This window comes from Gymnoscopelus braueri, assembly GCF_963280865.1.
Source record: "Gymnoscopelus braueri genome assembly, chromosome: 9".
In the NCBI taxonomy this organism is placed as follows: Eukaryota; Metazoa; Chordata; class Actinopteri; order Myctophiformes; family Myctophidae; genus Gymnoscopelus; species Gymnoscopelus braueri.
Genome location: NC_137610.1, coordinates 53,403,490 through 53,429,647, shown reverse-complemented (window position 1 = coordinate 53,429,647; position 26,158 = coordinate 53,403,490). Strand labels below are relative to the sequence as shown.

General features: G+C 40.2%; 2 protein-coding genes across 4 annotated transcripts in view; one reads left to right on the top strand and one right to left on the bottom strand.

The window, feature by feature from the left end:
• The first annotated feature begins 492 nt into the window (after window positions 1–492).
• Window positions 493–10,116, top strand: mapda (N6-Methyl-AMP deaminase). 2 transcript variants are annotated; one of them, XM_080436724.1, is made up of 10 exons: window positions 493–592; window positions 2,302–2,429; window positions 3,747–3,807; window positions 4,374–4,461; window positions 4,705–4,786; window positions 4,973–5,099; window positions 7,477–7,557; window positions 7,646–7,784; window positions 8,316–8,416; window positions 8,915–10,116. In XM_080436724.1, the coding sequence occupies exons 1-10, from the start codon at window positions 548–550 to the stop codon at window positions 9,035–9,037; spliced, it is 975 nt and encodes a 324-aa protein (XP_080292850.1). In that variant the 5' UTR covers window positions 493–547; the 3' UTR covers window positions 9,038–10,116. The 2 variants fall into 2 exon arrangements, with proteins under 2 accessions (XP_080292850.1, XP_080292849.1); XM_080436723.1 differs by having other exon boundaries at window positions 8,887–10,116.
• The window catches only part of nat10 (N-acetyltransferase 10), a 34,011-nt gene continuing 17,958 nt past the window's right edge, over window positions 10,106–26,158 (bottom strand). For both annotated transcript variants that reach the window (XM_080436712.1, XM_080436713.1), the window contains exons 17-29: window positions 25,026–25,127; window positions 24,321–24,395; window positions 23,271–23,384; window positions 22,254–22,387; window positions 20,540–20,588; window positions 19,980–20,076; window positions 19,196–19,303; window positions 17,003–17,175; window positions 15,513–15,632; window positions 15,264–15,362; window positions 14,948–15,021; window positions 14,114–14,194; window positions 10,106–11,735 (exon numbers count right to left, since the gene is read on the bottom strand). In XM_080436712.1, coding sequence (XP_080292838.1) covers window positions 11,582–11,735; window positions 14,114–14,194; window positions 14,948–15,021; window positions 15,264–15,362; window positions 15,513–15,632; window positions 17,003–17,175; window positions 19,196–19,303; window positions 19,980–20,076; window positions 20,540–20,588; window positions 22,254–22,387; window positions 23,271–23,384; window positions 24,321–24,395; window positions 25,026–25,127 — 1,380 coding nt within the window. In that variant the 3' untranslated portion in view covers window positions 10,106–11,581. The remainder of the gene's footprint in view (window positions 11,736–14,113; window positions 14,195–14,947; window positions 15,022–15,263; window positions 15,363–15,512; window positions 15,633–17,002; window positions 17,176–19,195; window positions 19,304–19,979; window positions 20,077–20,539; window positions 20,589–22,253; window positions 22,388–23,270; window positions 23,385–24,320; window positions 24,396–25,025; window positions 25,128–26,158) is intronic.

Genomic DNA, 26,158 nt, shown 5'->3' with positions numbered 1-26,158 from the left:
GGTCGTGACCTGAAAAGGTTCTGAACTGCATTAGCATACATCCTTCACTCTAGTCAACTTGCAAGAACCGGGAACTATTATTACAGAATCTATTGTTGCCGGGGGGGACTTATTTCTTTGTCACACCCAAGTAGTGCAACGCTGAAATGTGCACTGAAAACAAGAGCAGATGCTGCGTCACGTGGGCCACATGACGTCACAGCTAGCTGCGTCACGTGGGTCACAGCTAGCTGCTGTAGAGGCGGAAGTTGAGACATTTAAATTCATATTGCAATATAAAAAAAAAAAAAGCCAAGTACAATTTTGAATACAGAACTTTACAGAACAAAGTACACTTGTCTTTTACTCAACAAATAGATGTATTCAAGTAACCCAGCCAAAGTTCAGTGGGTATAATAGGGGTTAACTTGGGGCTTTAAGACTTTTACTTTGAAGTGTGTGACCGGAAAGTGTTAATAGTAACACTCAGTGACTGACTTGACGTTGTTAAAAGAAACACAGCCAGAAACAAACTAAACTATCTAATAAACTAAACTAACTAATTGTGATGGATTGTGAGGCTGATACATTTTACAGGCAGTTGCCGAAGGTGGTAAGTCTACAACACAACGATTACACTGAAGAAATAAATATATAATCATTTAGATTTCATCAAAGTCTCGATCTAAAAGCTAGACCTGAAACGTGACTGTCATATCATGACAGTCATGACGCAACTTGTTCCTGGTTTTTGAACTATCTACATTTACAACCTGTACATCTACATAAACGTTCACATTTCAAATATAAAGTGCTGACTCCACGGCTATGGCTGTAACAAGTTGAAACGCTTGGGTCTAAGTACCCGTATCTTCTGTATTGTTCAATAAAACGCATTTTAATCCTATCGGCGGCCATGTTTTAATAGAGTTATAATGTGTCAGAGTGCAATACACCTCCCAACCGATAGGGTCGCGTAGTTGAAAGCATATGGAGAAAAGTCTGAGAAAATGGCCACCGATCGGATTAAAAAAGCTTTTTATTGAACAATACGGAAGATACGGGTACTTAGACCCAGGGGTTTTAACTTGATACATCCTTGGCTTAGGGCTCAGCACTTTATATTTGAAATCTGAACATTTATGTAGATGTACGGGCTGTAAATGTAACATTTTCAAAAACCAGGAACAAGTAGCGCCATGACGCTTGTGACAGGAGCGTCATGTGAACCATGGCTATGATCTAAAACCTACAATGATTTATACTCGTACAACGGTGTCGCTGTTCGAAAACGGCAGATCTACAATCTAGATTGTAGATTGCAGCAGTGATAGCTATCACTGCTGCATCGCGAAAAGAGCAGATCTACAAGCTGTGTTTATTATAGCTTTTAGGTCTGTTATTTTTGGCAAGCAAAATGTGCGATAGCTAATAAATGAGCTTTAATCAAATTGGTGGTGGGATAAGGATTATACACTGTGTGTGTGTGTGTGTGTGTGTGTGTGTGTGTGTGTGTGTGTGTGTGTGTGTGTGTGTGTGTGTGTATACATGTATATACACACATATACATTATATATATATATATATATATATATATATATATATATATATATATATATATATATATATATATATATATATATATATATATATTAAAGTTGTAATATCACAATGTAGAAATACTGTAGCTGTTACAAGTATTATTCAATATATTCTTACAGTAGGCCATTCATTATGTAGAATGAATGAATGGTTTTATTTCCTTTATGTGCTCCTGAATACCTTTACCTGGTAGTAACATCAGCATTTATTACTTAATGTGTTATCTAAATAAAAAAAAGTAACTAAAGTTCAAATGTTCCTGAGAAGTAAAGGGAAACTACCTCCAAATGGGCTGCTGATACTGCCTAAATGTTGGCATCGGTATCGGCCACTATGCCAGTCTATGCCAATCCGGTACCATGTAATTAATATATCACATGATGATATTTCATTTACAGTAATCCACTATTTTGTATTTTAAATACTTCACTGCTGTTTATACTCTTAATGTACCATTTACATTAATATGCATCTTGTGGCTGCATTTTTACAATTATCGATGGAATTGTCATTCATTCTGAGATGTTTTTGGTACGCATTGGTATCGGAACGGTTATCGGTATCGGCCGATTCGCAAGTTGTGGGTATCGTGATCGGATCAGGGAAGGGAAAAAAATATTATGTGAACATCTATAGTACTTAGTGTAACTTCCACTATTGTATGTCATTCAGGAACATCTGTAGTACTTAGTGTAACTTCCACTATTGTATGTCATTCAGGAACTTCATGCTCATCTGAATGGGTCGGTCAGTGTCCAGACCATGGAGAAGCTGATCTGCAGGAAACCTCACCTGAACGTTGAACCCAGCATGACGGCCATCCACAGCGGACACAGAACCCTGGACCAGTGGGGCTTCCATTTTATTATTCCATCCATATATTTTATCATCCATCCATGTCACACTCTGACCTAGTGAGGGTAGTGTTTGCCAAAGGGCACAGTTTGAAACCAATAGTAAAATGGCAAAACTGCCAAAAATCACCAGACAGAATCCTTAATGCAGAGAAGAAGTGGGGTTTTTTTAATTCACCTTTTTACAGATCAGGAAAACAAATGAAGCACAGCTATTTACAACACTGGGCAGATTGGCACTGGATCCTTCCTCCTCAACAGTCCTTTCTTGACTGCCAAGTAGTGGCAGGTCCTCCTTCTTATATAGGCTAGGCCCCTCCCATTAATTGGACCGTACCAAATCTGAATTGAATCTTCAATTTAACCAGCTAATTCCCTATGTCCAGAGACATTACAATGTATATACACATTTTAAAGTGTCACATATTACTCAAATAATTACCCACGTAATAATAAATAATAATTAGAGTACCCAATTTCCCACTTCACACCAACCCACAGTTGGTATGGTTCAGCATGGGTGGACAGAGCATGCTCCCTACACTGGAGTCAATGCAATCAAACAACCATCAAACAATATATCAATACAAGCAAACTAATATAATTCTCTGCCACTTAAACATCAAAGAATAATTCAACCTTTAACTTTAAGGTGTGATAGCATTCCTGGAAAATAACACAGGAACTTATATTAGGTCATATGCATTTTCAGTGGCAGGGTGAACTGCCACAATCCATTATTCCATCCATATTTATCCATCCACAGCAGACACAGAACCCTGGACCAGTGGGGCTTACATTTTATTATTGCTCACATTTGTTTGATAGTTTTTTTGTTTTGCACAACTTTGCACTCAATAACATTCAGACGGAGCAATTCACATGTTGATTACGGACCTTATTGATTAACCAGTTTTGAAACATTTTGAAATCAGGGATGGAAAATCAATTGCTTCCTCTACAGTGAGACTGGAATTAGTAGATATTGTTTGTTGGAGTGAATCTCTCTAGTCTCTACTCCAGAGGTTCTCAAACCTTTTCATGTAAAAAAAAAAAAAAAGAATATGTATTTGGCTGTGGACCCCCATCTGAAAAGACTGTGCCAGGGACCCCCATACATGATTTGTGTTGTTAAAATGTTTAAAAAATGGGTCGTGATGCGACACGTTGTGAGCTTGTAGATCAGCTATTTTCAAATGGCGATGTATATAGGGCTAAAATGTGTGTGTGTGTGTGTGTGTGTGTGTGTGTGTGTGTGTGTGTGTGTGTGTGTGTGTGTGTGTGTGTGTGTGTGTGTGTGTGTGCGTGCAGGTGCTTCCAGGTGTTCAAGGTCATCCATCAGTTAGTGGACTCAGAGGAGGATATATTAATGGTAAGAACACAGTTTCTCATCCTGTGGTCCATGGACCTCTACTGGTCCATGGTATAACTACAGCTGGTCCATGCTAACAGCCTAGTCTCACATCAGGCAGAGCTACTCTATCCTATGTAACACCAGTAAAGCCCAGTCTCTCATCAGGCAGAACTACTCTATCCTATGTAACACCAGTAAAGCCCAGTCTCTCATCAGGCAGAACTACTCTATCCTATGTAACACCAGTAAAGCCCAGTCTCTCATCAGGCAGAGCTACTCTATCCTATGTAACACCAGTAAAGCCCAGTCTCATCAGGCAGAGCTACTCTATCCTATGTAACACCAGTAAAGCCCAGTCTCTCATCAGGCAGAACTACTCTATCCTATGTAACACCAGTAAAGCCCAGTCTCTCATCAGGCAGAGCTACTCTATCCTATGTAACACCAGTAAAGCCCAGTCGCTCATCAGGCAGAGCTACTCTATCCTATGTAACACCCACGTAAAGCCCAGTCTCTCATCAGGCAGAGCTACTCTATCCTATGTAACACCAGTAAAGCCCAGTCTCTCTGTCTTTTCTCTCCAGGTTGCCAAAGATGTGATCAAGGAGTTTGCAGCAGATGGAGTCAAATACCTGGAACTGAGAAGTACACCACGAGAAGAGAACAATACAGGCAAGTACAAGTACATAGATACCAAAGCACAGATGTACTTTTGTATTCCCTTTCTTTTTGAGCACAGAGTATGTTTCTGACCAAAGTATGTGCTGCTGTAAGTGCTGTTGACAATCGAATCTTGTGTGCACATAAAAAAAAACAGTGATCATTAAACAACCTTCTCTTCTTCTTTTATATTCCTTTATAAATCAAAAAAGCTTCCCTTTGACTACAAGTTTGTTTTGTCATTGTTATTGTCAGGTTTGACAAAGAGAAGATATGTTGAAACGGTTATTGAAGCCATCCGGCAGTGTAAAAACGAAGCAGTAGATATTGATGTCAGGTAAGAAGAACATGTGCTTATTCACATACTTGACAAATAACCAATAACTCTGACCAACCCGAAATGCAATAGTAATCATTATTTATAGAGCACTTATTACACAGTGTTTTACTTAGAGAAATAAATACACAAAGGGAGTCAACAATAACAACATAAAACATGTTTTATTGATATTTTGTTTGGCAGGTTTCTGGTGGCTGTGGACCGCAGGAACGGGACTGATGTCGCCATGGAGACGGTGAAGCTGGCGGAGGAGATGATGCTGTCCACAGATGGTCTGGTGGTTGGACTGGACCTGAGTGGAGACCCAACGGTCAGTCACACACACCTGAGCTCATTAAGCAACTAATGGCTTCCATACATTACATTTACTTTAGACTTTAAACCCATTAAGACCGTGTAACCACTTTAACCATTATTTTTATACTTTGGCTATTCAAAAATAGCAGATCTACAAGCTCGTAGCGCGGCACCGAGTGTCGCGCTACGAGCTTGTAGATCTGCTATTTTTGAAAAATCCTGAAAATGTGTGCAAATCTTTGAATATATATATATTTCTTTTAAGCGAACATTTTTAACTCATACAGTATTTGCTTCTGGGGGGTTCCTGGAACAAAATATTTTGAGATGGGGGGGTCGGTGGCCAAATACATATAATTTTGGGGGTCCTTGACATATAGCAACATGTGTTGTTTTAAAAAAAACTGTTAGGATTCAGAAGACATTTGTATAAATATACAAAAATATATATATTCAAAGATTTGCACACATTTTCCACAATTCTTCAAAAAATAGCAGATCTACAAGCTCATAGCGTGGCACTCGGTGCCGCGCTATGAGCTTGTATATCTGCTATTTTTTGAATAGCCAAAGAAATCTAAAAATGACACAGATGTGTTCCCGGTCTTAATGGGTTAAAGGTGCAGCAAGTCATTTTTTTGTTACAAAATGATAGTAATCATTGCTAGTTAGTGTTCAGTAACGGGGGTCTCCCCATCTCTTGTTGTCTAGCTAGTGTGACCAGGCTCTGTGCATAACTGTAGTTCCCTGAAGGCTCAAGGCTCAAGGTTGTACTTTATTGTTACATCTTGTGTACAGGTACATAAGAGTAAAACTTATTTTGGTTCGGCTTCCTTCAGACAATGCAGCAGCGTAAGTAATAACAATAGAATAAAGAAGACGTAAAAAGATTAAAGAGTGCAAAAAGAGACTGAAAAGATCATCATCAAATCAAATCAAATGTACGTGTGCATAAAAATAGAAACGTAACTTGGTATGTTGTATACACCACCAGAATTATTCTTCAGTAGCTGTCACCTGACTTTGTGTAAACAACTTCACAGTATATTCTATATTCTATATACAGCAGATACGGTGCAGCAGGTGCAGTTCAGGCATAGTAGTGCAAAAAAGGGATGGATGGTTGGGCGGGGGGGCAGCTTAGCATTTCCCTTTGCCTTGATTCGTTCTGGTTCTTGTCAGATCGTTCGTGTACCTGATTGCACGTGGAAAGAAGCTTTTTTTGCAGTCTGTTGCTAGTAGCTTTGAGACTGCGTAGGCGTTTTCCATGCGGCAACATCTCGAACAGTCTGTGGGTGGGATGGCTTGGATCTTTGATGATACCTCGTGCTTTGCTGACACAGCGTTCGTCGTACAGGGCTTGGATGGGGTGGGGGGGGGGGGGGGGATCACATCCGCCGATGCGTTCGGCTGTCGGCACAACCCTCTGCATTGCCTTGCGGTTGAGCTCGGTGCGGCTGCCGTACCAGGCAGTGAAGCAGCCGGTCAGGATGTTCTCTGTGGTGCCTCTGTAGAAATAGCTCTTATAGGACTTTTTGACCCATGCCAGCTTTCTCCAGTTTCCTGAGAAAGTAGAGGCGTTGTTGTGCTTTCTTCACCACACGCTCTGTCTGAAGGCTGCATTACCGTCTCCTGTTCCAGTACATTTCCCCGTAGTTTTGTTTGTTTGAACAGGAAACACTTTCGTACGCGTTTTCCGGTTCAAATCTGCTGCCGAGCAAATCAAACGAAGCTACGTACAGGAAACTGGTCTTCTTCCAGCTGGTGGAGTGGAGTTGAGCCGGTTCAATCAAGGGGCCAGCCTGGCATATTTACAATGAGGCCAATACGGAAGTGAGACAGTTCATATGAATGGCCTGTTTGGCGCTGTTTTACGTGTTTTACCCCTGCCGGTGTCAGAAAGCATTTATTTTAACGCAAGCGGATGGGTTTTTTGATCAACTTTAGATTAGATTTTCTTACCTTAATAAAAATTGTCATAAATTCTATATGCTTGCATTCGCTAGTTTTAAGTCTCCTTTCAATCATCATGATATGCGTTTTGCTAAGTTATGGTCCCATTTATTTAAAAGTTGACGATAAAGTAGGCTATTCTCTAGGAGGGGCGGGATGATTTGATTGACAAGCTACACAACCAATAGCATTCATTCCCCGCCCCCGCTCTTGATTGACAAGCTACCCAACCAATAGCATTCTTTGGGGGTCGTTTTCCGGTTCCTGTTCCCGACGTGCTTTTGGGCTTATTTTAGAGATGGCGGATTTCAAATTCCTGAACAATCGGCTTCATTTTCGGTCTGTAGAAACCAGCGGTCTGGCTTTGTCCTCTTTTATACAGTCTATGGGTTCAATGCAGTGTAAAAGAGACTTATGATGATACATGTCCTTCTTAGGTGGGTCATGGCAGAGACCTGCTTCCTGCCCTGGAGAGAGCCAAGAACAGTGGAATGAAGCTAGCGCTGCACCTGTCGGAGGTAATGAGCCTTTGTTACAGTAGTGTTATGTTTCTAGAGTACAGAACATCACTAGAGACATTATTTATGTATCGTTGTAACGTTTCAGGTCCCGTCCCAGAGGGAGGAGTCAGAATTGCTGCTTAACCTTCCTCCGCATAGGATTGGTCACGGCACCTTTTTGCATCCTGAAGTGGGCGGGTCCCAAAGCCTTGTTGACAAGGTGGTAAAGAACAACATTCCACTTGGTAAGACTAAAAAAAAAACAGTGGTGTAAAGTAACTAAGTACATGTACTCAAGTACTGTACTTAAGCACAATTTTGACATATTTTTTACTTTATTTGGGTATTTCCACAATTATTTGAAAACTTTAGTTACTAGTTACTTTGTAGATTTTGATTATTATTACAAAACATACACTAACCACTTCAGCCCTATACTATACATTTCGGCCATTTGAAAATAGCCGATCTACAAGCTCACAATGCGTCGCATGTGAACTTGTAGATCTGCTATTTTCAAAATGTATACACTTGAAAACTTTTGATACTTAAAGTACATTTTGATACCAATACCTTTGTACTTGTACACAAGTCACAAAATCACATTTTTCATTCCGTTCACTTGTAACAGGGTATTTCTACATTGCAAGTATTGGTACTTTTACTTAAGTAAAATATTTGAGTACTTTTTCCACCACTGCTAAAAACACACGTTGACTTGCTTCCGTTATGTTTTGACCAGAATGTGTTAATGAAAAGGTTTTGTTTTATTGTAGAACTGTGTCTGACATCCAATGTGAAGGGACAAACTGTGCCTTGTTACTCCAAACATCACTTCCAGTACTGGTACCAACGGGGACACCCAGTGGTCATTTGTGTAAGTGTTTTCATGTCAGGGCAGACACAATTCTTTAACCTCACATGAACCCTAGCATCCCTATTCTGGCCCTCTGTCATAATGGGTGAACATTCTGTGAAAATAGCCAACAACATATAGATCAGCTATTTTTGGCAAGGCTATTTGGTGTAGAGGTAAAAAAAAAAGGAGGGGGTCCTTATAATGTAGTATATACCTCTGTGTAGACCTAAGTGATTAAACCCCTATTTCATATTTTATCATACAAAGGTGTTAAAATAGTAGATCTACAAGTTTTCTTCAGTTTTTTTTACATTGTTGAAAATGTTGAAATGAATAGCAATTTTTTGGAAGATTTGTACCTATGACCAAAACAAGTTTGAAAGTGGTTAAATAATAATGATTAATCATTTTTATATTTCGTTGGACTTAAAACATGTCAATTGTAAATGTTTGTTGGGGTTGACTTTAGCTGATCTCTGTGTTGACAGACTGATGATAAGGGAGTGTTCTGCACAGAATTATCTCAGGAGTATCAGCTGGCAGCGTCAACGTTCGGTCTGGGTCCCGAGGCCGTGTGGAGGCTGTCCCAGCAGGCCATCGACTGCACCTTCGCCCCGGAAGGCCTCAAACAGCAGCTGAAGCAGAGGTGGACACAGCTACAACGCCAGGCCTTACAGACAGATATCGACTAAAACTCTACATACTGAGGCTTAAAGACTTAAAGGTTTCATGACGTTCAGTTTTACCACACATTAAAAGTCTTTGTCATGGTCCTTCAAACGTGTATAGAAAGTTTTAACAAAAAATTCCACTCCATTGATCCATGGCAGGTGTTTTTCTCTCACATTTCTAAAGCCTTTTCAACTGCAATGAAAAAAGAAATCTTTGCCTGCGGGTGTCGCTGGTGAGGGATTTTGCCTGTCAATCATCGCCTCTGCTCCGCCCCCCCCCCCCCCCCCCCCAAAGGAAAAGATAGGGGAGGGGAGGGGCGAGGAGGAGAGTGGGCGGGATTAATCGGCTGTGACCTCACTGCCGAAGGGCCAAGCTCAGATTACTTTTCAGCCTAATTATTCAGAAAACCCCAGACCACAGAAAATCCACTGAATGTTCAAAGTTCAGATTTTTGGGGTGTAATTGAGGTCATAAAACCCCCAAAAAACATAGAAAAAAAAAAAAGTGAAAATTAATGTCATAGAACCTTTAACTTCTCAAGTACAGCCTTTGGCAGCTTTTAGTTAGGGACCCCTGACCCCTGACACCACCTTGGGAACCACTGGTCTTTAGGACTGTACACTCTTATTTGTGAGCGATCAGATGGGATTTGTGTATTCAGACATCTGCATTGGTTGCTGTGGTCATGTCATAGGCCTACGGTACTATTCTGTTTAGAATGGCCTCCTGTGGACAGGTGTTGAATATTAGGCAACATTAGAAAATAGATGACTCACATACTGGGTTGTTGAGGAACTAGACTCCTAGGGCTTTAACTAATTAGAAGTAATCCGAGCTGTAATGTTCATCATGTTGGTAATGTTTGTAATGGAGGAAAACGGACCTTGATACAGATTTTATTTTATGAGGTATTGTTCTAAATAACATTTTCCATCTACAAATCTAATTATTTAAGAATGTATGTGAATATAACCCTGATTTGTACAATCCTGGATTGGACCTTTAACAGCTATTTTCTAAGAAATTAAAAAGATAGTTTTTCTATGTTTTATTGCAAGGATTTTAAGTTTTTCTTTTTTATAAACACAAAAACAGACAATGTTCAGCACCAACAAAAAAAAAAATCCCATAAAAAAAGAAAACCTTTAAAGATGCTGCAAACATGTCCATTAAATCATTAAAACAAAGTAAAGCATGTTTCCTTAAAACAACTTATTTATACATTTCTGTGATGTCATGTGCCAAAGTAGTAGTTATCAGACCACGTTATGCTGACATCAGGGCAGGCAGGCTGCAAAAGAACCCGACCGCTCATAACACACAATGGAACAGAAGTCACATCACTGACGTGTAAAAAATGCATTCCATTAAACTTTCAGCTGCAGTTTGCCTCCCAGTGTGGAGGAAGAAGGCTTTAGAACATTTACTGTGTCCGCTCTTTTAAAAATATAATCCTTGCCGTCTTTCGTGTGTAAGCGATTCCCAAAGCAGTTGTCCTCAAAACAAAGGTGGACTTCCTTGTTCGTATCAGAGGGAGCCCGAGAACTGATTATCAAGCTGCTTCCATATAATCCAACAGACTGTCCCTGCAGAAAGTTATGCCTTTTTTACAGGTTCTGGATGTGTTTCCGTACATTAAGGCTCGGTTTCAGCCTGCTCAGGAGGCTGTACTATAACCATGAGTTCTGGGAACCCAGATGCAGACTTCCAAATTCTTCCAAAATAGCTAAAATAGCCAATCGACAGATTTTAGGATTGGCTATTTTCACCTTTTAATTTTTTATGATGTCCCTCTCCCTTAAATTGTTTTAAACGCACTTTGAGAACGACTGCTTTAAAATGTCTATCAACATTTAGATAGCTTTTGGAAAGGGATTCGATAGTCTTGGCTTCAATAGGTTTAAGGAGCCGTTAAACGATCAGTTCTCCATTTGCTGTTGATGTATGTTTCAGCCACGTCCTCTGCAGCAGGGAGGCTACAGAACAGGGAGTCTTGAGTGGCTGGATCCTTACTAGATGTTTGACACATTTTAATTGCCTTTTTAAAAAGGCGAAGGTCCTTAATTATTTGCCAGTATGGCCTACATTTGACTTTTGAGATTATTTTTTTAAAGGACAAATCAATCAAAATACTTCTGTTCTTGTCTTGTTATCTTGCCGTTTCAAAACAAATCAAATGCCTTGTTTCTGTATTTCTTTTGAGGTCCTATATTTCTATCCCCAAAGCTCACACACTCGCCTCACTCAGCGTGCGCCTCAAACGCAGGGAGGTTGTGTGAACCAAAACGAGCGCTCCTCAAATCAACTGGTTTAGGAATCGCTTACATGCAACCTGTGTACACGTGCGCAGTCTCAGTGTTTGTATACAAATAATTGATCTACTGGGACTATGGAACAACTGAACAGGAATCAAATCAATGAGTAACAAAGTTTTTTGTTCAAATAATAATCAGAGGAACAGAATCTGTATAGAATAAGATACATCATCTATCATGAGTCCATTCATTGTTTTCAGGAGCGTTTATGTCCTCCTGGCTTCTTTCCAAATTTGCCTTTCGTGTCCTTGTTCTTCTTGAAGTTTCCTCGTTGAGCATCCTTGTCCTTCTTCCTCTTTCCTCCCTGTGCTGTGACATCACTTCCTCCTTCCGGTTTCCTCTTCTTGTCACTGAGGAAGAAAGGCACAATTCATCTTAACGTTACAATATGGAGGTTTTACGTCACAGAGAGAGGGTGCAGTTACACCCGGGATTCGAACCCAGGTCTCCGGGTCAACCTACAGTGAATCTCCCCCTTGGCCAGGGGAGATTTGGGGCATGAGATTCAGGCAGGGCTACATGTCAACTAGGGGTGGGACGATATGGGTACCTCACGATACGATATATATCACGATATTAGGCCCACGATAACAATATATATCACGATATTCGACGATGTTCGATATATTGCGATATCACGATATTCGATATATATTGCAAGAAATTTCACCAACGATATATCACGATATCTGAAAATATCGATATATTGCGATATATTGCATGAAAATTCACCAACGATATATCACGATAGTCCTTGTATTCAATTCATAAACACATAAAATAGCACCAAACAGTTCAAAATCATCATTACACAAATACAGAGTAGGAAAAACAACGTATCAAAAACTTTAAAAAAAAAGTTTTTTTTTTTTTTTTTTTTTTATATCGATATTTTTCGGGAGGATATCGATTATTTATCGCGGGAGACAGTATCGCGATATATCGATATATCGATATATCGTCCCACCCCTAATGTCAACCAGTAGTGTCCTAAAGGTCTAAATGTCTCAATAGAAGGAGAGCACCTCCAACTAATATTCTATTATACTCTACCATACGGATTGTATTCAGTAAAATAAGTCCCGCATCGCAGCTTTTACTTATACTCCATCGTACATCTGTGTCATTGCCCAAAAGAACAGGTCTAAGCAACAACATTGTACTACGGAGTAATTAGGCTTTAAATTCATACATTATTTTGTACTAGAGCCAAAAGTTTATAGCAAAGATTGTAGTCAACATTATTGTTGTCAAAATTCACAATGTAAGCATTTATTCAATGCGATTAGCGCGATTACTCCTCCACTTTGCAAACATGCATTGTACAAAAAAACTATTTTTAACGTGTGCATGTATGGTAAAGTGATATGTTGTGTTGCCGGTCATGATGAGATTATCACATTAATTATGGCCGTAAACAACTCCTTGGGCGGGGAGGAGAATAACTGTGTGTGTGTGTGTGTGTTCTCTGTGTGTGGTTCTCAAACTTTTTCATGTCAAGGACCCCCAAATTGACACTTATTAGCCCACGGACCCCCATTTGAAAAGGTATGCCAGGGCAGGGACCCCCATAAGAGAAGATTTTTAGGAGCAGTGATTTTCAACCTTTTTTTTTTTATTTCAAGGACCCCCAGGTTTGACATGCATTAGGCTACTACGGACCCCCATTTAATGGCATTTCCATCTCTGGGACCCCAAATTATATTGTAAAATCAATGTTAATTTAACTCTGAGAGTTACAGACCCATAAGGGTCCATTTGGTTCCTAACTATCTATCATTTAGGACCCCACTTTGAGAACCAATGCTCTAACACCAAACACTCACACAGACTCCTTTTGTTACTCTAGTGCAGTGTATATCAACCCTGGCAAACGTCCCAATTTTGGGCCGGGGCTACTGCTGAGGTGTGCCGCGCCGTTTGAAGAAGGTTTGAAAAAATATAATTAAAAAAAAAAAAAAAAAAAACTTTTTTTTTTTTTTTTTAAACGATAATAATAATCAGGCATGCAAACAGCCCCGAGGTGAAAAGGGTGAAAAAATGCTGTTTTTTTCGGGTCAGGTGTCACACTATTGCCCTATTTGGATTAAAAACGGCTAGTGGAAGCTGAAAGTTTGCATGTCTGAATAATGCAAAAACAGAAATATTTGTTTGCATTTGCTTTTTTTCTATATATATATATATATACCGTATATCTAGGTGTGCCCTGGGATTTTTTGGCTATGCCAGGTGTGCCTTGGCACAAAAAAGGTTGATAGACACTGCTCTAGTGCCTCCATGTGAGCGTGCACAAACACAACAGACAGGTCTCCCCTAAATAGGTCTGTTTAATGTTAGATCTTCAGAAGGCCGACGCTTCTCTACTTCAAAAATCACCTTCAACTCGTCCATGTTGTGAACATACATCGCTGTATTCCAAGTAGCGTGTGGATTGGGTTCGGTACACGGGGGTGAAAACACGGCAAACTAAAATCTGAGGGGTGAACAACGTCAGGTCAGGACAGTCTGACTGAAACACGTGCCTTTTAATGGCTTTTTGCTTGTTATGTACAGTATGGCCTGAGTCAGGAAGGGCTGTGAGTGAGTTTGAGCTTTTAGGGAGGGGCACAATAATCAGTTTAACTTGATTATCGTTAGAAGCCAAAGACTGCATTTAATCAAGCATTCCATTAATTTGTACATCCACCAAGCTGTTGCTGGTGATTACAGATCCTGGATCAGTTTGTACCTCTTTATGCTGACGACAGCCGTGGCTCCTGAATTCTTCAAGGCCTGGTTCCACTCCTCCTCATCGCCACGGATCTTGTACCTGAGATTAAAAACACACACGTAAATAAACATTACAACTACAAAAGAACCCTCTTCCTGTCTGTCATTTCAGCCCTTTTTTCCTTAATCAATTAAACTGTCAATTATAAAAAAAAAAAAATCTAATTAATCTATACAATTAAAATAAGGTATTAACATACTAAACGATGGTAATGCTCACCACAAATGATCTGAACCCGTTAAGAATCTACAGGATTAATTTAGGAGCGGTAGGTTCTGTTTAGATAAAACACTGTAATGACCCCAAAACACTTCTTATAATGAATGTTACACAGCATGACTTTAAGAGAAGTCCTGGACTGTAGCTTGAACTGATTAATCCATCTCCTCTGAATGTCATTTGTTTGTTTTCTTTGATTGATCTCCTTTTCCCCTTGCCCCCCCCCCCCCCCACTCTTCTTCCTATTCTTCTTTTCTATGGAAATAACAATATGATGGGAATTATGCCCGAAAACAAATTTGTCACTTTTTTACTTCTGTAAACCTGTGGTGTGACAATAAAGACCATTCTGATCCCATTACAACCTATTAGAGGCCAATAGATCCTTTTAGAACCCAATAGAACCCAAATTAACGTTGCGATGGGAACGATGTACAAAAACGAATTTCACCCACTTTTTTACCTTGTAAACCTGTGATGTGACAATAAAACTGATTCTGATTCTGATTCTGATTAGAAGTCAATAGATCCTATTAGTTCCCATTATAAACCATCCCATCCCTCTAAACTCACTGTTCCAGGTCCAACTCTTTGACTTTCTCCACATCCTCCTTGTGCTTCTCATCAAACTCCTTAGCGGCTTCATTCTGTCAAGGAAAATGTATATTAAGTTATTAGTCATTTCTCAAAGAACAAGGTATAAGTATTGCAGAAAAAAAGGAAAGTTAACTGGCACAAATGTAGATTTTTCGACATTTGTCCCTCAGGGCTCTATCTAGTGTCTTTTCTGTTTTTGCTCTACATTAAACATCTTGGCTGAAAAAAAGCAGATCTACAAGCTTCCTAGAATACGGATGCCGGGGTTGAAGTGGTTAAGGAAGGTGCGTACCAGATCATCACTGAGGCTTCGGGCGGTGGGCTCCATGCTGACGTCTTTACAAGCCACCATCTCTGCCTCGATGGCTTTCTCTTGGATGCGAGTGAAGATCTACAAAAGAAACCGTTTTAAAAATCTAAACAGACTATAGACTTCATCGTAGATCGCAGGTCTTTTCCTACAACTTTTATTACATATCATTTCTCTTTTCATGTTTGCGACAAAAAAAAAGATAAGTGACGAAAATAAGCGCCAGTTCACCTGCACAAATTTACGAATGAGGCGATTGAAGAGCCCCATGAGCTGAGAGCTTGGAAGCTCGATCTCCTTCTCCAGAGTGTCCACTGACTTGTGCTGCAGGCCCACGCCCAACAGCAACGCCTGGCATGAGGCAACAACGACACACGCCAAGTTAAAGTTAAAGAGTCACCAACTTTCACAGAAATCCGGCCGTTGCAATTTTAGATATGTTGGTGACAGACAGACAGACAGGGAGGTATAATAGAGATATGTTGGTGACAGACAGACCCGACAGGGAGGTATAATAGAGATATGTTGGTGACAGACAGACAGACAGGGAGGTATAATAGAGATATGTTGGTGACAGACAGACAGACCAGACAGGGAGGTATTTATACACATAATAATAACCTGTGTTCCAGTGGATCCCATGCAGTTAGTTCAAGCTCTTGTTAATACTTTATTTAATTGATTACGATTTTATATTACCCACAGACAGACTTAACCACTTTAACTCTATATACTTCCAATAGTTGACCCCCTAAGGCTCTATACTAGATCCACTAGTATTTCCCTCTAGGGTCGCTAGGGTTCAGTGTTTAACTCTTATACTGCCAAAAACGTTTGAAACGTTTTTTTTTTTTTTTTAATCAAAAACAAAAAGAAAATCTAAAATTATTCTTTATTTTTTGGGTTTTTCCGTTTTTCCGTTCTTCACAAAGAACCAGGAGATAACATTTTCCAAAAAGTTGCTGCTCCATTCACTTCAATGTTAAAAAATAAACGGAGAAAAAAATAACATGTTTTCTATGTTTTACCTGGAAACATGCCAGAGGTGGCAAACTATTCTTGAAAAACCCTGGCAGTTTAAGAGTTAAACCACTTTCAACCTAGCGTCTGTATTTTGTCACTATGTCATCATAGATGAAATTCAAAAAATGTTCACAAGCTGTAGATCTGCAGTTGTTGCTACTTTTTTTTGTGAAACTGTCATACGGTGAAGTATAACACCATGGCAATAATTTACCAAAAAAAGATGAAATATGGATATACAAGGTTTCTGCCCTGGACAAGACCTGGAACGCATCTGTATCCTTTTTAGATTTGAGCTAAAAAGCCATATTTTACACTTTTGGCTATTCAAAAATAGCAGATATACAAGCTTGTAGCGCGGCACCGAGTGCCGCGTTACGAGCTTGTAGATCTGCTATTTTTGAAAAATCTTGAAAATATGTGCAAATCTTTGAATATATATATATTTTTATAACGAACATTTTTGACTCAAATCTTTGCTTCATAGGGGGTCCCTGGAACAACATATTTTGAGATGGGGGTCCGCGGCCAAATGCATATCATTTTGGGGGTCCTTGACACGAAAAGGATTGAGAACCACTGATATAAGAAACATAGGTTTTTCAGAAAACTGTTGGGATTTAGGAGACATTTTTTAGAATCGGCTTCAGGCCAGACAGCGGCCGACGGAAAAACCTGAGAAACAAGAGGAGACTCACACACTGGGCTGCTGACAGAGACACGTCTCCCAGCTGTTTGAGGAAGAAGATGCGCGCGGTGGCTGGGATGAGGTCCATGATGAGGTGGTAGTCCACCATGCTCCTGGAGTACAGCTCCAGACGCTTCAGGTCATATGGACTGAACTGAGCCAGGAGCTCTGAGCTGCTGAGAGCTGAGCAGATCACAAACATGGGTCAGAACCAGCATCATGTTAGTAGTATGATCTGACAGGGACTCAAGCTAGACCAAATCTCACGACAGAAAAAAAACAGACTGGCTAACAAAAAATGTTCAATTTAAGCAATAGAACATGTATTATTCTATTGCTAGTTTGACCCATTCTAATACTCTTTAATCTTATGAAAATGACTGAAATCAGACGTGGCAACGTCCACAACTACAAATGCTGTATTGATGTTGGTTCCATAGGAGAGAAGAGAAGAGACTTTTTGTAAATTAAGTAATGCAGGCGTTTAACAATAATGAAGTGTTTTGCCATGTAATGGCAAAACACTTGTTGTATTCCGCCATACTTAATTTTATTTATTTATTTAATGTCGCCAAAAAACTCCGTCCGTCCGTAACTGCCGCACGGTTTACACTACCCCGGCAATATATACACATCAAAACATGCGGCTTGCCCGGGAATAGTGTGCTCGGACGTTTTTTGCCGTTACGCGTTACCATTGCGACGTTATTCGCAAAAAACTACACGCCCTTTTTGGCCGCGCACAGTGCCCCAAATGCTACTCCCCCCACACGGTTGATACGGCCCCGCCAATGTATACATCAAAACGTGCGCAACAACCGGGCCAACCAGGCTAGTACTTCATGTTCGCGTTACCACGGCGACGTTATAGGCAAAACTACGCTCCCTTTTAGTCCCCCCACTGAAACCCAGCGGACATTGGGCACAGTTGCTATGTCCCCTTCCCGCCTCAGCCAGCTGCAGGCACACTTCCATTTTCTTAGGAACTTTGTTTCTAGTTTAACTCTTGAGAGCGTAAAATGAAACCAAATGGACCCGTAAGGGTCCATTTGGTTCCATTTTATGCTCTCAAGAGTTAAAGATCTATAATTGTCCATTTGGTTCCATTTTATGCTCTCAAGAGTTAAAGATCTATAAGGGTCCATTTGGTTACCAACTCTCCATCCATTTAGCTGGGGACCCCCTGGAACCCCCTCAAGGACCACCAGTGGTCCGAGAACCGCTGGTTTAGACTGCTGATAGGTTCTTGGTTTACTTATGATCCTAGATTACTATTTCTATGCATTAACTCGTGTTTACCATGCTTACTGTAAATGGCTCTGGGTTATGCAAGCGTCAGCTAAATGCCTAAATTGTAAATTGATGTAATCTCTGAAGACAGCAGAATGTGTCAGCACCGCTGCGGCCTAACTTTGATTCTGCCCATGTGGGTGTGTTTTTGCAATGGTTTTCAATGGGAACGGAGCGCTTTGTTGCCCTTGCGCGGCCGTATCCTAAACATGTTAAAGGGTCTACACCATGAAAATCACTTTTTTTAAATTCAGTCATTCCTTCTCATTTCATGGATTTCCAGAATGGGCGTGTCTGAACAGGCGATCTCAGAATGGAAATGTTTCTGATGTCACAAACATCAATGATGGCAAACCCAATGTTAAATGAAAAGTGCCCGAATCGCTCCGAAACTTTTTCTACCCCCCCTAAGTGGGGGTATACGAACAAATACTTCGGGCTCGGATTTTGGCTCCGCCCCCCGGAAGTGGGTGAAACAGGCACCTCAAACACTTGGTGGAATTGTTCAAAAAATTTCAAAGTGTTTTTTTTCGATTTTGTATTTTTCTTAGATGCTTCTTTTTATGCAGAATTGTTCCTTTTTTTATAATTTTCTTTAATATTTTTTTTATTAACAGACAGAATTGCTCAGTAGCCCCCCCCTGCACAAGAGGACGTTTTGGTATTGCAGCTGAAAGTGCTGTATAAGCCAGAGACAATTGACTTGGGATGAGTATATCTGAGTGATGATTTAGGCTCAGACCTTTTGAAAAAGGTTTGAGGGACATACACCATATGATATTAAATATCAAATATTTTTTTTTAATTCATGGTGTAGATCCTTTAAAACCGAATGGTTTCCCAGATTGAGTATGATGTGGTACTGGTGTGAAACCAGTCCAGTATGATGTGTTGCTGGAGTGAGTGTTCTTACTGGTGCCGTCCTCCTTGGTGTTCCTGTTCTGCAGGATGTTCAGAGCCAGGGTGGGTGAGAAGCTGCTGAACTGGTAGGACAGCAGAGACAGGAAGCGCCGACGGAAGTCTGGAGGAAGAAGATGGAAACCATTACTCCACAGCAACACCACTATTACATCTATGTAACCCATTAAGACCTGGAACTGTGTCATTTTTAGACTTGAGCTAAAAAGCATAATTTTACACTTTGGGCTATTCAAAAATAGCAGATATACAAGCTCATAGCGCGGCACCGAGTGCCGCGCTATGAGCTTGTAGATCTGCTATTTTTGAAAAATCGTGAAAATGTGTGCAAATCTTTGAATATATATTTTTTTAAAGCGCACATTTTTAACTCAAATCTTTGCTTCTGGGGGGGTCCCTGGAACAAAATATTTTGATGGGGGTCCGCGGCCAAATACATATCATTTTGGGGGTCCTTGACATGAAAAAGATTGAGCACCACTGATATAGAAACATACGTTATTCAGAATACTGTTGAGATTTAGGAGACATTTAGAATCGGCTTCAGGTCTCAATGGGTTAATGGAACTCAACTGCGCCGCCGTGTGGCTACAGTTAGTCATGGTTAAAATGGCTTATAGGTTGGTTTTCTTTGAAGTTTGGTCATTTTTTTAAGTGAAATATTTTCGATTAAATCCGCAAATGTGATTTTGAATGTGAGGTTTTTAGTTTTATTTGACAGAATAATCCCAAGTATGGACAAATCAACATGGAAGCAGCGTAGTTATTAGTGAGATCACCTTTCCAGAAGGCAGACAGCCACTGGCCTTCTTCTGACCCCTCAGCCGTATTCAACTCCTTCAGCATCACACAGGAGTGTTCCCCTGTCAGGTCATTCTACACACACACACAGTAAATCAGTTATCAGTTAAACACAATGCAGAGACAAGACTGTGACACAACTAACTTTGGCTAAAACCTTCATGAAGACACATTTTAAACCTTCATGAAGACACATTTTAAACCTTCATGAAGACACATTTTAAACCTTCATGAAGACACATTTTAAACCTTCATGAAGACAACACATTTTAAACCTTCATGAAGACACATTTTAAACCGTCATGAAGACACATTTTAAACCTTCATGAAGACACATTTTAAACCTTCATGAAGACACATTTTAAACCTTCATGAAGACACATTTTAAACCTTCATGAAGACAACACATTTTAAACCTTCATGAAGACACATTTTAAACCTTCATGAAGACACATTTTAAACCTTCATGAAGACACATTTTAAACCTTCATGAAGACACATTTTAAACCTTCATGAAGACAATTCATTTTCCACTTACTGGTGTCTGTCTTAAATACACCGGGGTGAAGCCAGCCCTTTTCCAGAACCTGCCAAGATGAACAAAAATATATTGTTAAAGAGATTTCAAACTGATATCTGTAATAAATACATAGAAGATCTTGTTATGATCACTTCACATCCAGTGACGTATTAACCACTTTCAACATGTAGTCCATGAGCCAGAGCCCCAAAATTGATTGATGATTATCGAAAGAGTGGGCAAAACCAAACCTATATTAAATTGTTCATAGGGTCAATACGAGTAAATAAATATATGATAATCTTTCCACAGGAGTAGCTTTTTCATGGTTATCACACATTTTGTTATTTTCCCCATACGTACATGACAGGTGAAAAAATTACAACATTTAAAAAAGAGTTATCATAATGAAACTTCCCGAGTTGATTACTTACATGAAGACAATGATTTATCGTATTACAAGTTTTCTGAAATTGTATATTTAAATATGCAAATTAGGCATTAGGAAAATATGCCCACATTTGCATAACTTTCCAGAATCAACATTGGAACATTGGACAAAGCCAGAGTCAACATTCTTATTTCATTTTGTTAAGATGTTGGAGTCAAAGGTTTTTAACGAGGGAATATTCAATATCTGGCTCAATTTTGGGGCTCTGGCTCATGGACTAAATGCCTAATTTGCATATTTAAATATACAATTTCAGAAAACTTGTAATACGATAAATCATTGTCTTCATGTAAGTAATCAACTGGGGAAGTTTCATTATGATAACTCTTTTTTACATTTTGGCATTTTTTCACCCGTCATGTACGTATGGGGAAAATAACAAAATGTGTGATAACCATGAAAAAGCTGCTCCTGTGGAAAGGTTATCATATATTTATTTACTCGTATTGACCCTATGAACTATTTAATATAGGTATGGTTTTGCCCACTCTTTCGATAATGAAATCTTGTCTGGCTCATGGACTAATGGCCTTCTGATTTTGGGCATTTTAGGCGATCATTTTGAAGAAAAATAAAAGAAGCAAAAATAGCAGATCTACAAGCTTGCAATGCAACATGTTGTGAGCTTGTAGATCAGCTATTTTCATATGAAATAAAAAATAAAAAAGTGGTAAGAAAGATTCCAAGGACCTTGGGTGACAGAAACCCTCAAAGACAGCACAATGCTTTACGTTCCATCATTTAACAACATCGGTTTTCAACAGGGGGTGCGGGGTCCCCTAGGGGGTCCTCAGATTTAGTACAGGGGGGCCGCCAAATATTTGTCTGATTTCTTTTCATTAACCACTTGATCCCCAGCATCCCCGTTCTGGAGGGATACTTTGCCAATAGGGATGAATATCTAGATAGACAGCTATATGTTTGGTGAAGAGGTTTGGTGTAGAGGGGAAAAAAAGAGCAGACCAAGTACAGAGCCAGCGGTCAAGTTTAGTTAAGTATTGAGGGTTTAAGTGGTTAAATGACTGAACATGAATCCATCATATTAATATAAAAGATAATGTGTAAACAAACAAACACAAGTCTATGAAGCTATCTATGAAATCTATGAAAAAAAGCTTAATCTGCAACATAATGTAGTGGGAGGGGGGTCTCTGCTTCATCTCTCTCTCAGCTAAGGGGTCCATGGCCTGAAAAACATTGAACCCCTGACTTAATCAGAACTCAGTGTGTTGTATTGTGACGACAGGACGGTTCCTCAGGCGGGGGGAGCCAAACACTCACTTGAGCAGCTGAGAGGTGAGACCATAAGAGACCCCCAGGTAGTCCAGTCTCTCTGCTCGTCTCTCGCTCAGCTTCAGCAGCAGGGGGGGCAGTTCTCTCCTGGGAGCCACAACCTCTTCCAGCAGACTGACCGCCTTCAGGAGACAAGTAAACACCATCCATCACTTACACTGTGGTACTACAGAGTATAAATTATGTTATAGAACCTTTCAATAACAAGTAACAGTGCTTTACAGTAGCAACAGTAAATAAAAGGTCCACAGTCAATAGCAAAGGTTACATACAACATGTCATCAATTAAGAAAAAGTTGTGCGATAGAAGTGAGTTTTAAGAAGAGATTTAAAAGAGGACACAGAGTTTGTCTGCCTGAGATCCCCAGGCGGGGAGTTCCGCAGTCAAACGGCCCGCACGGCAAAAGCCCGCTCACCCTTAGTGACAAGGCGAGACTTTGGAACCATCAGTAGGGCACTGCTGGATGATCTCAGGCAGCGGCTTGGCTCATAGGGAGTTAAAAGATCACAGATATAAGCAGGAACCTGACCATTCAGGGCTTTAAAAACAATCTTAAAATCAATCTTATATATCGCTATATCTATATAAATCTTAATAAAATGTAAAACTCAAGAGTAACCAGTGAAGGGCACTGGTGGTTAGCTCTTTGTGTGTCAAAAGCCTGACAGCAGTGTGTTGTATCAGTTCCAGTCTTTGAATACGTTGCTTGCTGATACGAATACAGAATACAGTGAATTGCACTACGCGATTTCCCCCCGAAGGTTCTAACTTGTGTTCCAATACAGTTGGTTTATAGAAATCTAAATTGACAGTGTCACCTTCCATAGCACTTCTGGTCACATGGTCTGAAGAGTTCATTCTAAACCTACAAAACCACATGGATATCCATCTCATGTAAGAAGATGAATAATGTATTTGTATACATGCATCTTTTTTCGGTGGCCTAAAACGTTTTTCTTAATGTTCCTTTAAGCTGTTAAGATGTACATAAATATGGTGGTTACCTCACTGCTCACGGTGGTGATCTCACTGTTCGCGCGAGCGTTCTCGTCTTCTGTGGGGAACTTGCCCTCATAGTACATCTGCAGCGCCTGGAGAGCTCTGGAACCATAACCCATCTGTTGGACCAGGTTCCATACATGTTAAATACATGAATGTCATTTCATTTAGACACTTCAGATCAGAAATAACCAGACCATTAATTATCCATTTACCATTTATTAACCATTACCATATTAACCATTTACCATGTATGCAATGATATTGCATTCAAGTTTGGCGGTGTGACTCTGCTCTTGTGATATTGAAGATTCTCTGTGCAAACATGACACAGATCTTCAATCACAAAACCCCCAGAGCAGAGCATAAATAAAGTTTTACATAAACATTGAACCTTCAATGCCTAATTAAACTACCACATATCCACAGTACAATACACAGAATCATAGTATAATCCATAGAACCACAGTACAATACACAGAATCATAGTATAGTCCATAGAACCACAGTACAATACACAGAATCAACCTATAACAATGTGAACTAAATGCCACAGGGAGGAGGCCGGGGAGGTGGAGGGAATTTGAAAACCTACAGCTGTACAAACCTGCAATGACAGCTAAGCATGTAGAATGAACAGAGAGCAGAAGCTGCTTAAATGACCCGCCAGAGATGCACTGTGGGTATGAGGGGGTGAGTGAGTTGGCTTGTAGCGAATGAGAATGACAAGAGAACGTACTGCCTTAAAGGAGTACAACTGTATAAGCTTGTAAGTGATTGGGGGGGAGGGGGTGGGGGGTCCGGGGAGAGTGAATGAAGTATATAAACATTCTGCCTTCCGTGTCTACATGAAATATCGTTACACTGAATTCACACATATAAGTACAAGCACTGAGGCATCTGCATGGTAACGCTCGCGCGCACACAGGCATGCATGCACGCGCGCACACACACACACACACACACACACACACACACACACACACACACACACACACACACACACACACACACACACACACACACACACACACACACACACACACACGGCTTACCCCCTGGTAGTCAGGATTGACAGCGATTCGCACCACTCTCCCTCCAGACAGACCACCAAACTCTGGGTCTTGGAACTGCAGACAGAAAGAGGGGGGGGGGGGGGGTACAATGTGAGGAATGACATGGAGACTCAACACATGTGAATACAGTGACAGCATTATTTTGTGTACCTTGTCAACGCCAAGGGAAACAGATCAATGAAACGGATTAATGTACTCTAGTGTGCAAACACAACGCTGGAGGGTTTTCATGGTGTCAGAAAGGTACACTAACGATACCTTGACCTAGCGGCAGTAATAATATGATAATAATATAGGCTGCACCAACGCTCCTGATTTCGTGTATAGAGGGGCGGGTGTATAAAGGCGCAGAGAGATTGCGCCTGATCCCATTGGTTCACCGATCTGTCCGTCAACCCCCGCCCCGTTAACACAACATTACGAGCGACGCCCACTGCACTCTGGTTGGTTGGGGAAATGAAACACTTCCTATACCGGGTACACCGACGCGTTCCTCCAGGCTTTTATTTTTTAGAAAAACTAAACAATAAAAGTCTGGAGATCGAGGCTAATAATAATATGACTCATGGGATGAGAATGTGTTGTCCCCGTTCACTGCCTCTCTTGGAAATAAAGCATAAAATGACAAAATGACAGAAATAAATCTTAAAAGCAACACAAGAATGTTGCTCCAGATTAGAGTACCTGTTCTGACACGGTCCAGGGGATGAGGTCACCAGAAGCCTTCTTTCCTCTGGACAGACTGTTGAGGATGGACTGACGAGAGATTTCACCCTCAAGACAAACCTGACCAAAAGAAAAGGAAAATTAAGCACTTGAGCCATTAGAAAAAAGGAATATTAACCATCTATTTTATACTTCCTGTGCCGTGCGAAAATAGCCGATCTACAAGCTCACAATGCGCCATGACACATTGTGAGCCATTTTTTATAAAAATTCACTTATAATAATATGCCCAAAATAGGGTTAGAGTGTTCACGCAGTGGCAGTGGCTCAGGAGGTAAGGCAAGGCAAGGCAACTTTATTTATATAGCACTTTTCATACACCAGGGCAATAGACCACCGAAGTCCTGACGTCATTCGTTCATCCCCAGGTTTGCGGAAGTAATTTCTCTATGGAGAATAACATTGGGTCATCTTAGAATCGTCTCATATAAGAATTGTGGTCCAAAAATAAACAAACTGTCTCGGCGATATTGTCAGGGAGGAGGTTCTGTATCGTTTATGATAGTCAGTCACTTATAGGGGTGGGACGATATATCGATATATCGATATATCGCGATACTTTCTCCCGCGATAAATAATCGATATCCTCCCGAAAAATATCGATATTTTGTATTTATTTTTTATGTTTGTGATACGTTGTTTTTCCTACTCTGTATTTGTGTAATGATGATTTTGAACTGTTTGGTGCTATTTTATGTGTTTATGAATTGAATACAAGGACTATCGTGATATATCGTTGGTGAATTTTCATGCAATATATCGTGATATCACAATATATCGACATTTTCAGATATCGTGATATATCGTTGGTGAAATTTCATGCAATATATCGTGATATCGCAATATATCGGCATTTTCAGATATCGTGATATATATTGTTATCGTGGGCCTAATATCGTGATACATATCGTATCGTGAGGTACCCCTATCGTCCCACCCCTACACTTATATTTGATACAGTCTGTTTCTGGCGAAAATGTAACTAATTCGGCGGAAGTAACATTAGCGTTTTCTCACCGTCAGTTGATGCTTCATATCCATAAGAGTCAAACCGCCGGGATCATTTGTTTATTTTTGGAACACAGTTCTTA